At 53.2% G+C, this 15,128-nt stretch overlaps 1 protein-coding gene across 2 annotated transcripts in view; it reads left to right on the forward strand.

The window, feature by feature from the left end:
- The first annotated feature begins 2,832 nt into the window (after positions 1-2,832).
- WTIP (WT1 interacting protein) overlaps positions 2,833-15,128 on the forward strand; it is a 243,780-nt gene continuing 231,484 nt past the window's right edge. Inside the window, exon 1 of one of the 2 annotated variants that reach the window (XM_033942516.1) lies at positions 2,833-4,759. In XM_033942516.1, the coding sequence (XP_033798407.1) occupies positions 3,397-4,759 (1,363 nt within the window). In that variant the 5' untranslated portion in view covers positions 2,833-3,396. The remainder of the gene's footprint in view (positions 4,760-15,128) is intronic. The other variant, XM_033942514.1, reaches the window with a different exon arrangement.

Raw genomic sequence — 15,128 nt, forward strand, 5'->3', positions numbered from 1 at the left:
TACAATGAGTCTAATTTTCTGGGAGCTCCAGGAATAGTCAGAGGAGTTTCCAGATTTTTATAAAACGTCTCTCTCAGAATATCATGGAGAGGTAATTTAAGATATTCCTTTGGGGGCTGGTCAAAGTCCAAGGCATCCAAAAAAGCCTTGGATTTCTTTGACTCAGCCTCCAAAGGAATGGAGAGAGAGTCACACATTTCCTTCAAAAAGGAAGAAAAGGAAGACACTTCTGGTTTAGAAGAGGCTCCTAAAACAGACGGGTCCTCATCACCAGAAGAGCATTCTCCCTCCGAAAGAAGAGGATCCTCTGAGTCACCCCATAAGTCAGGGTCTCGAACCTGATAACTCCGGTCTCGAGACTCTGGAGTAGAAGGCTCTAAATGCCGGGACTTGTGAAGAGACTTCCCCGACCTGCCAGATTCGGTACCGGGAGATGCTACGGTACGCACCGGAGCCGAAGTCTGTACAGCTTGATGGTGAGCTCTCGGCTCCGGCGCTAGAATCGGCATGGAGACAGAGGAAACCGACTGTACCGGTACCGATAGAGTGGGCGTCGATAAAATAGGACGGTCCACTATCGGTACCGGTGGCTCAGACTGGACTGGTACCGGTATGGTCGATGCCAGGACTGAAGGTAAGAGGTGCTGTAGCTGTTCTTTAAGTTGCGCCCTCAGAACAGTAGCTATACGCTCCTCAAGGGAAGGCACCGGTACCGTCTTTTTCTTTAAAGGTACCTGCGGTGCCGCTCTACGCTCCGAGGATGAGGACCCCGATGTCGAGGGGCTCACCTCTATTGGAGCGGAGCGCTTCCGTGAGCGCCTCGAGGTCGGCAGGATTGGGCTCGCTGCCACTGAGACCGGAGGACGTTCTAACGGGGAAGGCTTCTTAGCCGGCTTACCTGGAGGCGACACCGCCGCGGTATCGCGTGGTGTCGAAGATGTGGGTGCCGACTGCACCGGTGCCGATGTCTGTACCGGTGTAGAATCAGACATTTCGGCACCAAACAATAATTTTTGTTGAATCTCACGATTCTTAAGAGTTCTCTTTTTTAAAGTTGCACAGCGGGTGCAGGTGGACGCTCGATGGTCGGGACCAAGACACTGAAGGCACCAATTATGAGGATCCGTCAGTGAAATTGGCCGTGCACACCGCTGGCACTTTTTGAAGCCGGGTTGGGGGGGCATGAATGTAAAAACGGCTTCAGCCAAATCGAAGGCCGAGGCCTCGATGGTGGCTATAGGCCCCGCTGGGGCAAAACCGAAAATAATGGAAAAACAATAAAGAAACAATTTTTTTTTTTTTTTTTTTAGAAAATAATAAAAAAAGGAAAGGAAATATTATCTCCTTAACCAGTTTTCGCGAGCGGGAATTCACGAAAGATTCTCTCACAACGGCCGTTGAGAGAGACGCGTCTTCTTAGCTCCGCGGAAACTAAGAAACTGAAGGACCGCGCGCCTCTGTCGGGCAGGAAGGCACTCGCGCGTGCGCGGTGCGGCCGAGCTGGAACTTTCTAAAGTTCTTAGAGTGCAATCACTCTAAAATTGTCCGTACCGGGGCTCCGTCGGTGCCGTCACCCATCAGTCAAGAATATGCTGCCTGCTTGTCCTGGGATAAACTTTGGTTCGGAAAGATATCCCTGATATATCGCTTTGTTTCATTGCAGATAAGCGGATAACGTTAATGTATTTTTTCAAAAACATTCCAGTGCACTTTACTCGGTTAAACTTCACTGGCTAGCTCCGCCCTCTGAACGTTTATTGGTAGCCTCCGACACGCCCCCCCCTCCTTCCCATGTATATCTTGCTGGGTAGAAGGAAAGGTAACGTTCCGAATTTTAACGGGACTTCCAATTTTCTATGAACAGCATATATAAGAAGTATAAGTACTGTATCTCGAGCAGAAATGTTAATGCTGAACATATATGGCAAACGTGTTTTCCTAAGTCTCCGACTGCCTCTAGTAGGTCAATACCTATCTATATATTCCCTTTTGTTTTTTTAAAGGCATCACAAACCCACAGAGCCAACTTTTCCTAGGATCACGAGAACCCACAGTAGCTAGTGTCCAGTAAGGCAAAAAGACCCCAGGGATGTCCATCTACACTCAGGAAAAAAATAATTCTGCGGCCGAATGAGTAGGAATTGCAAACAATGCCAACCGGACCAGATTCTTCTTTGGCAACGCACAAAATTTGGAGATTCCCCCCAAGAACCTAAATCTGTATTTTTCGTCAAGTCTCATCAAACTGCCTTGCACAAAGCTTTGTGGGTTATTATTGCTCGCCGATTTTATTTTATTTTTTTTTAAGGAGTGCAGAAGTTCATCAGGCACCTAGGTGCCCTGGGGGGAGGAGGGGGTCCTCTGTTCAGACGTCTGTGGTCGGGATTTTTTTTTTTTTTTTTTTTAAATATTAACTATGATAAAAGCCTGACATCGCGCAGGGCACAAGCCGCGAACTTCTCCGCAGTTCCGATCGCAGAGCAAAGTGAAAGCCCCCCTCGGTTCTCCTCCATCCCCTGCAACATGGAGTCGGCAGCCCTCGAAAACCGGCAGGAGAGAAGAAGCCCGCTGCCGTCCCTTCTTCGCTTAGAAGAGCAGCGCGAAGTGCGGGCGAGACTAGGGGGTCGGAGCCCTTTGTAGCACTCCGCACGGCTCGGACTCAGACTCGGTTCCCAGCATTGTTTGGCTCCGGCGTTAAGCACATTCCACAGAGCCGCAGCGTCCCGTTCTCCCTCCGCGCATTCCATCCACCAGAAAAAAAGTCCCACTCTCCTCCTCCACGTAACCCCCCCCCCTCCTCCCTTTCTCTCATTTCTCCTTTCTTTTGGTAATCACCCAAAGCTCCCGGAAGAGTAAGCTCTGCGCTTTTACGTGTCTCTGCAAAACCTTGCACCCACCCCCCCCTCAACTCCCTCCTACAATAGCCAATACATTTGGAACGAAAAGGCAGGAAACCTAAGAAGTGAAAATTCCTCCGCGCAGCGCGCCATTGACTGGAGGGAGCAAATTATTCAAGGGTTGAAATTGACATAAGGGTTTGGGCTATTGCATTTGGGCTCCTTCCCCGCCCCCCCCCCTCACTCTAGTCTCCTGCGGGATCCGATTTCTTCTCCCCTTTCCGTCCAAAACAGAAATGATGCGGGGGACTGCAGTGCCTTGAAGGCTTCCCGGCAGCAACAAGTTCCCATCCGCGTGCAGTGTCACCTTATGGCAAAGCCCCCGCGGCGTGCTCTGGGGTTCGGCCAGTGCCGCTAAGCTAGCAGCCAGCGATTTCGCGTCGGGTTGTTCACACCCAGCACTTTTTTTTCCTTCTTCCCTACCCCCCTACCCCCTCCTTTTTTTTTTTTTTTTTAAATCCCGGAGCAGTGGGGTTGCGGCGCGCGCGAGAGGCAGCTCATGGAGAAGTACAAGGAGGACGTCGCGTTGAAAGCCGGCAAGTTCCTGGGCGAGCTCTCCCTCTACGAGCCGTGCAGAGACAGGCTGTACGGCGCGCGGAGGGAGCTGGAGGAGAGCCGCCGGCTCAACGGCAGCCTCGCGCAGCTCCGGAGCCCGCCGGCCGCCGGCGCGCACCAGGCTGGCCCCCAAGTTTCTGACGACGCCGCCCTGCGCCCCGTCAACGGCAGCCGGCTGGGCGGCCCGGAGGGGAGCCGCGCCGAGTCCGAAGTGGCGCTGCCTTGCTACGGGGGCTTCTCGGACAAGCCCAGGCGCTACGCGCCCGACGCGCACAGGCACAGCGCCGGCAGCGCCTACGAGGGCGTCGCGATCCACAAGCCAGGCTTGTGCCCCGTCTACCCCGCCGGCAGGTACCACGCCACCAGCCCCGGGTCGAGCGTGGCGTCGTCGTCGGACCACAGCCGCTTCTCCAGCCCCAGGAGCAGCGTCGCCGGCAACCCCGCGCCCTACGAGAGGTTCTCCAGCCCCCGCTCCAGCCTGGTGGTGCCCGGGCAGGAGAAATACACCAGCCCCGGCTCGAGCTTCGTCCAGTACGACGGCACCAGCTTAAGCGCCAGGTCGAGCTACGCCAGCACGGCCAGCGACACCAGTAAGCATTCCAGCCCCAGGGCCAGTCTGGCCGGCTACGAGGGCGGGAGCAAGCCCAGCAGCAACCGGACCAGCGGCATCAGCATGGGCTACGACCAGCGGCACGTCAGCCCTCGCTCGAGCACGGCCAGCCAGTACTCGTGCACCACCAGCCCCCGATCCAGCTACTCGGACTCGCGGTACGCGCCGGCGGCCAACCCGGAGCTCGACGGCCCGGGGCTCTCGGCGCTCAGCCCCCGCTCCAGCGTGTGCGGCCCCGACGGCCGATCGGCCACGCTGGGCAGCTGCAACCCGTCGGTGCTCAGCCCCCGGTCGAGCATTTCCAGCCACAGCTCCCGCAGCTCGCGGGGCTCGACGAGCGCCTACCCGGAGCTCCCGCAGCCTTCGCCCCGCTCCTCCGGGCTAGGCCCCGGCTTGCAAGACGAAGCTCTCCTGCAGGACTTGGCAGACCCCTGTCGCCGCAAGCCGCGCTCGCCTCCCGGGATGGAGCAGCAGCAGCAGCAACCGTTTACCTCGGGCGCCGACGCGGCCCCGCCGGGGACCTTGGCGTCCTACTACGGCTCGGCCAGGGGATCCGCGACGGTCCCTAAATTCCAGCTCCCCTATCAGGTCACTCCGTGCAGGGAGAGCGGGCCCAGCCAGGTGGAAAGGAGACTGGAAGCGCTGACCCTGGAGCTGGAGAAGGAGCTGGAGATGCACATGAAAAAGGAGTATTTTGGTGAGTGGCGTTGCTTCTCGTTTGCTTTGGTGTTAAAGGAAAAGTCCCAGGAGTTGCATCCGGGGAGGTTTAAGGCTTGATTCTCCGCAAGGTTTAGCTGCAAACAGGTGCACGTGCCGTGGAGCGTGTTGCTGAAATGACGGTACAGAAAGTCAGGGGACAATCTTTCAACTGTATTATTACACTGCTCAGGTTAAAGTTCCGGCCTGCATTTGCATTGTTTCAATATACCAGATCCAGTTTACTATTGCAATTGCATTAAATCTCTGAGTTTATGTTTTAGTAAGGGGTGGTTCTTTTCCAAAACAATCTTTATCGATACATCCCCGATAAATATGCGTGAGATGTGTCGATTTGCATATGCCTCTTTAATTCACATGTTTAACCAATGCACACAGTTTGGAGCGTTGGAGCTGTGCCTTTAAATGTATAATCAGCCTCCTCTCTCCCAAACGGTGGCATCATTTAGGAGACCCACTGAGTCTGCTGTATATTAGGTAAGGGCCTATTAAAAAAAAATGGTAAAAAAGAACAACTCCAAAAGGAAGTCCAACAGAAAACAAACCCGCAAATCCAACCACAAGCAGCAAACGAAAAGTGGGATGGGGCAATGGTCTTTCCCCTTTAAAAGGAGCCAGAGGATTGTGTAAAATGAAAGTTTATTATATTAATTCACAGATGGCTTGACCCGACATAGCGCTGCGTTTCGACGTAAAATACGCCTGCGTCAGGGGTCACATAAACTGGTATATATCGATGAAAAGGAAGAAAGTTTTTCTGTTGACTTGGGACTCTTATATTTGGTCCTTGTCTCCTAGAGCTTAGTGCTGAACTCTTTCTAACCTGCTTCTTCCTTCTTTTCTTAGCTGTCTGGATATGCTTGGACACCCCGGAGCATCAAAGGGAGGATGGATGGGTGTGATTGGTTGTATGGTTGTTGGCATGAATGGAGTCCATGGGGGGAGGGGGGAGGGTACGGGACTGTTTTGGGAGGGCTGTTTTGGTTTCTCGGGGGCTGGTGGGCGTTTGGATGGTTGGAAGGTATAAGAGCGCAGCCTTCCACTGTTCGCTCCGACTCGTACAGAGGTGGGGGGGGGGGAGCGTGGGGGCAGGAGGGGGAGCCTTTGAGAGGTTCTGTTTGGGGTCTGGGGGGTTGGATCAAGGGGAGATGAAAAGTGAAAATGTACATGTTGACACGTTTTTGTTTGCTCTTGCTTGCTGTGTTTTACCTGCTGTTTCGTGATGTTCAGCAATTAAAAAAAATGATTTACACTAAAAGGCACAAAGAAGCAAAATGGCTTAAAACAGCTTTGGCTGCCATTTACTTCCTTTTAAATATTGAAATCATCATCGATATATATGGACTCTTTTCAGAGTGCAGCTGATCATTTCATTTTCCAAACATCTATTCAGTTTATGTGATCCCCAGATGCAGGCGTATTTTACGCCGAAACACAGCGCTGTGTCGGGTCAAGCCATCTGTGAATGAATATAATAAACTTTCATTTTACATAACCCTCTCTGGCTCCTTTCAACGAGGAAAGACCATTGTTCCATCCCACTTTTTGTTCGCTGCTTGTGAAAAAGAACGATTTTCGTACAGGGAAAATCATTCCTCCAACTTTCTCTTCCCCCTAAGGGTACCAGTTTTCTCAGTGCTGCAAGGTATGCATGCTTTGTAATAGAGAATGACATGGGGACAAATTTTTTCCTGTCTCTGCAGGAACTCATTTTCCCGTCCATCCCTCATTTTCCTGTCCATGCCTCATTCCTACAAACTCTGTCTTCATCTGCACAAGCCTCAAACACTTTAAAATCATAAGTGTTCGAGGTTTGTGCAGTTAAGGCTGAGCTTAGAGGAATGGGGCAGGGATGGTGACAGTGACAAAACTTGCAGGGACGGGAAAATTGAGTTCCTGCGGGGACGGGGAAAAATTTGTCCCCGTGCCATTCTCTACTTTGTAACACATCCCATATCTTTGCACACGCCGAAGCTAGGCAATGCTTAGAAGGTCAGTTTATGCACGTGGACACATTTTACCCATGTGAACGTTCTAGACCAAGGATAGGCAATTCCAGTCCTCGAGAGCCACAGCCAGGTCAGGTTTTCAGGATATCCACAATAAATATGCATGAGATAGATTTGCATCTCAAGGAGGCAGTGCATGCAAATCCATCCCCTACATATTCATGGTGGATATACTGAAAATCTGACTCTCGATATCCAGCTCTCGAGGACCGGAACTGCCTGGTCTAGAAAACGCTTGTGTGTCTCACGAGGAAATATTTTCTATTGTTTCATTGTCAAGATTGTCAAGGATCAAGTTTGATGTGATTTTTGAAAGTGACTCTTAAGGAAACAAAGAGCCCAATTTTTGTCTAAATTAGAGGGGAATTCATCAAGTAATGTTGGAGCCTTAACGTGCCCTAAATGCTAAGAAGCCCATAGGTATAAAATGGGCTTCTTAGCATTTAGTGCATTTTAATTCCTATAATGAATGTTAAGGCCCTAACACTGCTTGATGAATTCCCCCCCTTAAACTTCTAAATTTGTGCCCTATTTTCAGCCAGACTTAGGAGCCTAAGGGCCCCTTTTTATAAAGCCACAGTATCAAGCCCCGTGTGGCAAATATGACACAGCCCATTCAATTCCTATGGATTGTGTTGCATTTGCCTTGCTGGATTCCCTACTGTAGCTTTGTAAAAGGGGCCCTAAGTTTTCAGCTGAAAATGCTTCTTAATTTAGGAGTTTAAAACTTACAGATGCAGGCCTGGCAGTCCTTTGCCTAGATCAGTGGTTCCCAACCCTGTCCTGGAGGACCACCAGGCCAATCGGGTTTTCAGGCTAGCCCTAATGAATATGCATGAAGCAAATTTGCATGCCTATCACTTCCATCATATGCAAATCTCTCTCATGCATATTCATTAGGGCTAGCCTGAAAACCCGATTGGCCTGGTGTTCCTCCAGGACAGGGTTGGGAATCACTGGCCTAGACGTATGAATCTAGTACTGAAAATCAGTGCTAAACTCCTATAGGTTTTTTTTCCTCGCCCTAAATCCACCTGTATTGCCAATTTCTGTATTTCTAAACATTGGAGTGTAGTTAATTTTGAGTATACATTTCGGCACTCAATCATAGTAAATTTTCAAAGAGGTCAATTTATGAGTGTAGCTCTCAGGTAGGAGCACAAATCCTTGAATATTGGACCCCAAATCAATTAGGGGCTTGAGCTGATGGAATTAGCATGAACTAAGAAGCTCATTTAGCAAGCACAAAGCTGAATATTCCAAAAAGTCAGAGTAAATATACTTTTTAGAGTGTGATGGACCGATTGGCCAGCCAACAAATATACTCCCCCTCCTTTTACTAAGCTGCGGTAGAGGTTTCTACCGCGGCCTGGAACGCTATATACTCTGATGCTGCTCCGACATAGAATTTCTATGAGCGTCGGAGCAGCGTCAAAATATTTAGGGCTCCTTTTACTAAGGTGCGCTAGTGTTTTTAGCGTGCGCTACGCGCCAAAAACTAATGCCGGCTCAATGGCGGTGTTAGCATCTAGCGCGCGTGGCATTGCAGTGCACGCTAAGCAAGCGCTAAAACCGCTAGCACGGCTTAGTAAAAGGAGCCCTTAGTGTTCCAGGCTGCGGTAGAAACCATAATGTGTTGTTATATTTTGAAACAGCCACAAGCCACATTTTCAAACAAGCGCAACTTTTGGGTTCAGCTCTGGTTCAGACTTAGTTGCAATTGAAGCAGCATCAAAGGTTCAGTGACCATTTTGACGGACATGGACAAACTAATTACGTTCTAGCTCAAATGAGAACAGTCGACTCCACCTAAGCGGACGTCGGTTAAGCGCACGCTTCGGTTATCCGCACCCTACCACCATGGTCCCGTTTTTTTTTTTAAACATTAAAGTCAATGGCGTAAACTCCAGATATTTGCAATTCGGATAAGCACACAATCGGCTTATGCGCACTGATGTCATAGGTCCAACCTCTATTCTTTCACGTTCCGACTGGGAATGGTTGGGCTTCAAACAGCAGCTTAAGCGCTGGGATAGTGAGCGCTCCGCTTCCACTCAAGCTTTCCTGTGCTTTAGGCTCCAGCAGCCCACGTTCCATATTTAAACCGAGTCGGCTTAGCTTCACTTTTGGCATTGCACTGTCGGCTTGCGTTTCATTCACACAGGCTGTTGTTTTATACCATTCTCATTGCAGTTTATCTGAAACCTTAACAACCACGGACCCCTGAAGGTGTGTTCTCCGAAACACGGACCGTGTTGGGTCCCTTGGTTTGTAGTAAGGTGATATCAGTAATTGCATTAATATTTGCTACAAATAAACATAGCCTGCATCTTGTACATTATCCCAGGACAAGCAGGCATGATATTCTCACATGTGGGTGACGTCATCTACGGAGCCCCAGCGCGGACAGCTTTTCAAGCAAACTTGCTAGAAGTTTCAAGTTTGCACACTGCACCACGCATGTGCTAGCCTTCTTGCCACTAGAGGGCGCATCCCCACCTCGTGGTCCTCAGTTCTTTTTCATCCGCGGAGCCAGAAGCCCTGTGGAGAAATTGTGCTAAATTTGCCTTCTGTCGCCGCGGCTGTGTGGGGTTTTTCGCACGGTCGCTGCGTTTTTTCGTCTCTTTTTGCTTTGTTTCTTTCTTTTTCAAAAAAAAAAAAAAAAAAAAAATACTTCGTATTCGTTACTACCGGGGGCTCCCGGTAGCCGTGGCCGAGGAACCTCGCTTGTTCCCGGCTCGCTTGTGGGCCCATGTCCCGGCCCGTAACGGGCTTTAAAAAGTGCGGGCGCTGTGAAAGACTCCTTTCTATTACTGACCCGCACAGGTGCTGTTTGCGGTGTTTGGGGCCCCAACACCCGACGGCATCCTGCGATAAGTGTGCCACCTTTCAGAAGCGGGCACTTAAACGCCGAAAGGCCCGCATGGCGGAACTTTTCTCTGTGGAGTCCCCGCCGGGGAAGGCCTCGAGTTCGGCCTCGGCTTCGGCCCCGGCCTTGACCTCGGCCTCGACATCGGCCTCGGCCTCAGCTTCGGGACCGTCGGCGTCGCCTCGGGCCTCGGTGCCTTCGAAGCAGCTGCCCTCTTCCAAGGCCTCGGGTAAGTCTCCGCTTCCCTCCTCAGCTCCATCTAAGAAGCCATCCTCGGGCTCGTCGGCGGGTGGGTCCGCCTCAGTGAAGCCCAAGTTGCCATCGTCCGCTGCCCCGAGGGAATACTCGAGACCGAGGTCGCCCTCTGAGGAGCAGCGGCAGGTCTTGCCGCAGGGGATGTCAATCCCCGTGTTCCAGGAATTGCTCCGGGCGTTGATCGCCTCGGAGCTCACCGGGGCCATTGACCAGCTGCACCAGGCTTCGGCCTCGGCAGCTTCGGCCTCGGAGGCTTCGGCCCCGGTGGCCCCGCAGTTGGCGACCTCGGTCTCGGGTACCGGGGCCTTGGCTCCCGAGGCGCCCACGGCCTCGACCTCGGTGGTTCCCTCGGACCCGGCTTCGCGAGATCCGCCGGAGCGTAGTGTGCGGCCGAAGGACAAGGGGCGCCGAGTACGAAGACTTTCGTCCTCGTCCTCGGGGTCCTCGAGGGGTTCGTCTCCCTCGGGCAGGTCTCGAGCGAGGCGCAAGCCGAGGAAGGCTAAGAGGTCTCGGACCTCGCCTCGGCGGCGTGGTCGCTCGTCACCGGCCAGGGGCGGGGCCTTGCAAGTTCGGGATTTGCGGGTTGATAACCCCATTTTGTTCCGGTCTCCGGCCAGGGAGAGCTCTCGGGCTTCCTCGCCCGGGCCGAAGGGGCGGACCTCGGTGCCTCGGACCCCGGGGGGATCCCCGAGGGGTTCCTCCAGGCGCACCCGGTCTCCGACTCCGTCGAGGTCGCAGGACTGTGCCTCTTTGGGGTCGGGGTCGGGTAGGGAGCCCAGATACTCCAACCAGGCCTCTCCCTTCGGCTCTGCCGGGAAGTCTCGGTCTCCCTCTCCTCCTGCTAAACCCTCGTCCTTTACGAGGTTTGTGCAGGATATGGCTGCGGCTTTGGGTGTTGACTTGTCGGAAGGGTCCACTTACACCAAGGAGTTTTTGGAGGAGCAGGATCTCCCTGCCCCCCCCAGGGAGTCGCCGCGCCTTCCAATTAACAAGGTCCTCTGTCAGACCTTTCTGAGGAATCTTGAGGCTCCATTGACGGTCGCTGTGGTCCCCGCCAAAATGGAGTCTAAGTATCGCACCCTTCCCATCAAAGGGTTTGAGAAGGGCCAACTTTCCCACACTTCGCTTCTGGTGGAATCGGCGGTCAAAAAATCTCAGCCTTCCCGGGTCTCGGCGACGGTCCCGCCTAGTAGGGAGGGCCGGACCCTTGACAAATTTGGGCGCCGTCTCTATGCGAACTCTCTGATGGCGACCAGGGTCCTGAACTACGCCTTCTCGTACTCTTCCTTCCTCCGTACGATGGTGAAGGACCTCCCCTCCTTTCGGGAGGTGATGCCTGAGTCGCATAGGGACCGGTTCGCCACCTTTAGTTCCAACCTGACCCAGCTGCGCCTCTATTTATTCCACGCGGTTTATGATGCATTTGAACTCGCCTCGAGGGTCTCCGCCTGTGCAGTGGCCATGCGCCGGCTGGCGTGGCTCCGTACCCTCGAAATGGAGGCCAATTTGCAGGAACGCCTGGCTAATTTGCCTTGCGTTGGCGTGGAATTGTTTGATGACACTTTGGATGCGGCGACGGAGCGACTTTCCAAACAGGAACGCTCTTTGGCCTCTCTGGTGAAGCCGAAGCCTAAGGCGCCTGCTCAGCGCCCCTTCAGGCAGCCTCCGAGGAGATACCCTCAGAAGTCCACACCGGCCTTCTCCAGACCGCCCCCTCGAAGACAGCCCCAGCAGAGTAGAGGCGGCCCCTCTAAACCTGCCGCGCAGGGGGCCGCCAAGGCCGCGCCGTCCTTTTGACGGGATAGGCGGTTGGGGGCGGGCCCCCACCGCAATATCGAGCCACCCCCTCCCCATCGGGGGTCGGCTGACGGCCTTTGCCGGGGCCTGGTCGGTGATCACGTCGGACGCCTGGGTGCTCGGGATAATCTCAGACGGCTATTTGCTGAACTTCTCCTGTCCGCCTCCGGACTTGCCCCCCGGGGCTTGCCCTCCCAATCGGAACCAGCTGCCCCTTCTCCTGGAGGAGGCCAGGGCCTTGTTGAGCCTCAGGGCGGTCGAGGTGGTGCCTCGCGATCAGATGGGCCTGGGATTTTACTCCCGTTACTTTTTGGTCCCAAAAAAGACCGGGGACTTACGCCCCATTTTGGACCTCCGGAAGCTCAACAAGTTCCTGGTCCGAGAGAAGTTCCGTATGTTATCGCTCCCGGTTCTCTATCCTCTTTTGGAGGAGGGGGATTGGATGTGCTCCCTGGACTTGAAGGAAGCTTACACCCATGTTCCGGTGCATCCCGCTTGCCGCAGGTTTTTGCGGTTTCAGGTCGGGGATTTGCACCTGCAGTATCGGGTTCTTCCCTTCGGGCTGGCATCCTCCCCTCGGGTATTCACCAAGTGTATGGTGGTGGTGGCGGCGGCCCTGCGCTCGCGGGGTCTACAGGTCTTTCCCTATCTGGACGATTGGCTGATCAAAGCCCCGTCCAGGGAGGGGGTTATCTTAGCGACCCGACAGACTATCAGTCTTTTACAGGGCCTGGGGTTCGAAGTGAACTTCCCCAAATCTCAATTGCGTCCGGCGCAGTCTCTCCAGTTCATTGGAGCCGTGCTGGACACGGTTCGCCTTCGCGCTTTTCTCCCCCCGCCCCGGCGGGAGACTCTGCTTCGGTGGAGTCGGCATTGTCGAGGGCAGTCGCAGGTGTCGGCCCAGCACATGATGGTTTTGCTGGGTCACATGGCGTCGACGGTTCACGTCACGCCGTTCGCTCGCTTACACCTGAGAATCGCGCAATGGACTCTGTCGTCGCAGTGGCGCCAGGATCGCGATCCGGTGTCTTCCCGGATATCAGTAACTCCTTGTTTACGTCGATCGCTCCGTTGGTGGACCGACTCTTCCAATTTGTCAGGGGGTTTGCTGTTTCGCGTTCCTCCTCACACCAAGGTCTTGACGACGGACTCTTCCGAGTACGCGTGGGGAGCGCACCTGGACGGTCTGAGGACGCAGGCTCTGTGGTCGGCCGAGGACCGTCGGTGCCACATCAATGTGCTGGAGCTTCGCGCCATTTTTCTGGCGGCGCGAGCTTTTGTCCACCTGCTGCACGACCAGGTAGTACTCGTGCGGACGGACAATCAGGTAGCGATGTACTATGTCAACAAGCAGGGGGGTACGGGCTCTTGGCCTCTATGCCAGGAGGCTCTCCGTCTTTGGGACTGGGCAATTTCCCAGAATATCTTTCTGCGGGCGGTCTACATTCAGGGAGAGCAGAACCAGCTTGCAGACAAACTCAGTCGTCTTCTCCAGCCGCACGAATGGTCTCTGAACTCCCGAGTACTTCGCGAGGTTTTCGACCGCTGGGGAACTCCTCAAGTGGATCTGTTTGCCTCTCCGGAGACTCGCAAGTTACCCCTCTATTGCTCTCGGATCTACTCTCCGGATCGTCTCGAAGCGGATGCCTTCCTCCTCGAATGGGAGGGGAGGTTCCTTTATGCGTTTCCACCGTTCCCTCTGATTTTGAGAACGCTGGTTCATCTCAGATCGGCCGGAGCCTCCATGATCCTCATTGCACCTCGGTGGCCAAGGCAGCCCTGGTTCTCCCTACTTCTTCAACTCAGTACCAGGGAACCTCTACTTCTACCGGTGTTTCCCTCTCTGCTGTCTCAGAGTCGGGGTTCGCTGTTGCATCCCAATCTTCAGTCTTTACATCTGACTGCTTGGTTTCTCTCCCTCTGACTTCGGTTCCGGTGTCTCGGGCCGTGAGGGACGTTTTGGAGGCCTCGCGTAAGGTCTCGACTCGGCTTTGCTATACTCAGAAATGGACCAGGTTTTCTTCCTGGTGTTCTTTGAATAGTCTGCAACCAGATTCGGTGCCTGTGGCTTCGCTTCTGGAATATCTTTTGCATTTGTCTGAGTCTGGCCTGAAAACGACTTCCATTCGGGTGCATCTCAGTGCCATTGCAGCATTCCATCGGCATCTTGAGGGTCGTTCTCTCTCTCTTCATCCTCTGGTGACACGTTTCATGAAGGGGCTAGTGAATATCCATCCTCCTCTGAAACCTCCTCCGGTGGTGTGGGATCTTAATGTGGTCTTGGCTCAGCTTATGAAGCCTCCCTTTGAACCCATCGACAAATCGCATCTTAAGTTTCTTACTTGGAAAGTAGTCTTTTTGATTGCACTCACATCTGCTCGTCGAATCAGTGAGTTACAGTCCTTGGTTGCGGATCCTCCTTTCACGGTCTTTCATCATGATAAGGTGGTTCTCCGCACCCATCCCAAATTTTTACCTAAAGTTGTGTCTGATTTCCACCTCAATCAGTCTATTGTCCTTCCGGTGTTTTTTCCGAAGCCCCATTCTCATCCTGGTGAGGCGGCGCTTCATACCCTTGATTGTAAGAGGGCGTTGGCCTTTTATCTCCAACGCTCCAAGTCTTATCGGAAGGTTCCTCAATTATTTTTGTCCTTTGATCCTAATCGTTTGGGACACCCGGTTTCGAAGCGCACCTTGTCCAACTGGTTAGCTGCTTGCATTTCTTTTTGCTACGCTCAGGCTGGTCTCCCGCTTGCGGGTCGCGTTACGGGTCATAAAGTCCGGGCGATGGCAGCTTCTGTGGCTTTCCTCCGATCTACACCTATGGAGGACATTTGTAAAGCTGCCACTTGGTCTTCGGTTCATACGTTCACCTCTCACTACTGTCTGGATACTTTGTCCAGAAGCGACGGCCGGTTTGGCCAGTCGGTGTTACGTAACCTGTTTTCATAATTTGCCATCCTCCCACCTGCCCTTTTTTGGTTGGCTTGGAGGTCACCCACATGTGAGAATATCATGCCTGCTTGTCCTGGGATAAAGCACAGTTACTTACCGTAACAGGTGTTATCCAGGGACAGCAGGCATATATTCTCACAACCCGCCCACCTCCCCGGGGATGGCTTTCTTTGCTATGTTATGGAACTGAGGACCACGAGGTGGGGATGCGCCCTCTAGTGGCAAGAAGGCTAGCACATGCGTGGTGCAGTGTGCAAACTTGAAACTTCTAGCAAGTTTGCTTGAAAAGCTGTCCGCGCTGGGGCTCCGTAGATGACGTCACCCACATGTGAGAATATATGCCTGCTGTCCCTGGATAACACCTGTTACGGTAAGTAACTGTGCTTTTTGATCTGCAGTTTTTTTTCTCGTTTTTTTGCTCTTGCCTACTGTACTGCAGACTTTGTTGGATCTGCTTGTTGTGT

The sequence above is a fragment of the Geotrypetes seraphini genome, chromosome 4 (genome assembly GCF_902459505.1).
Source record: "Geotrypetes seraphini chromosome 4, aGeoSer1.1, whole genome shotgun sequence".
Taxonomy (NCBI): domain Eukaryota; kingdom Metazoa; phylum Chordata; class Amphibia; order Gymnophiona; family Dermophiidae; genus Geotrypetes; species Geotrypetes seraphini.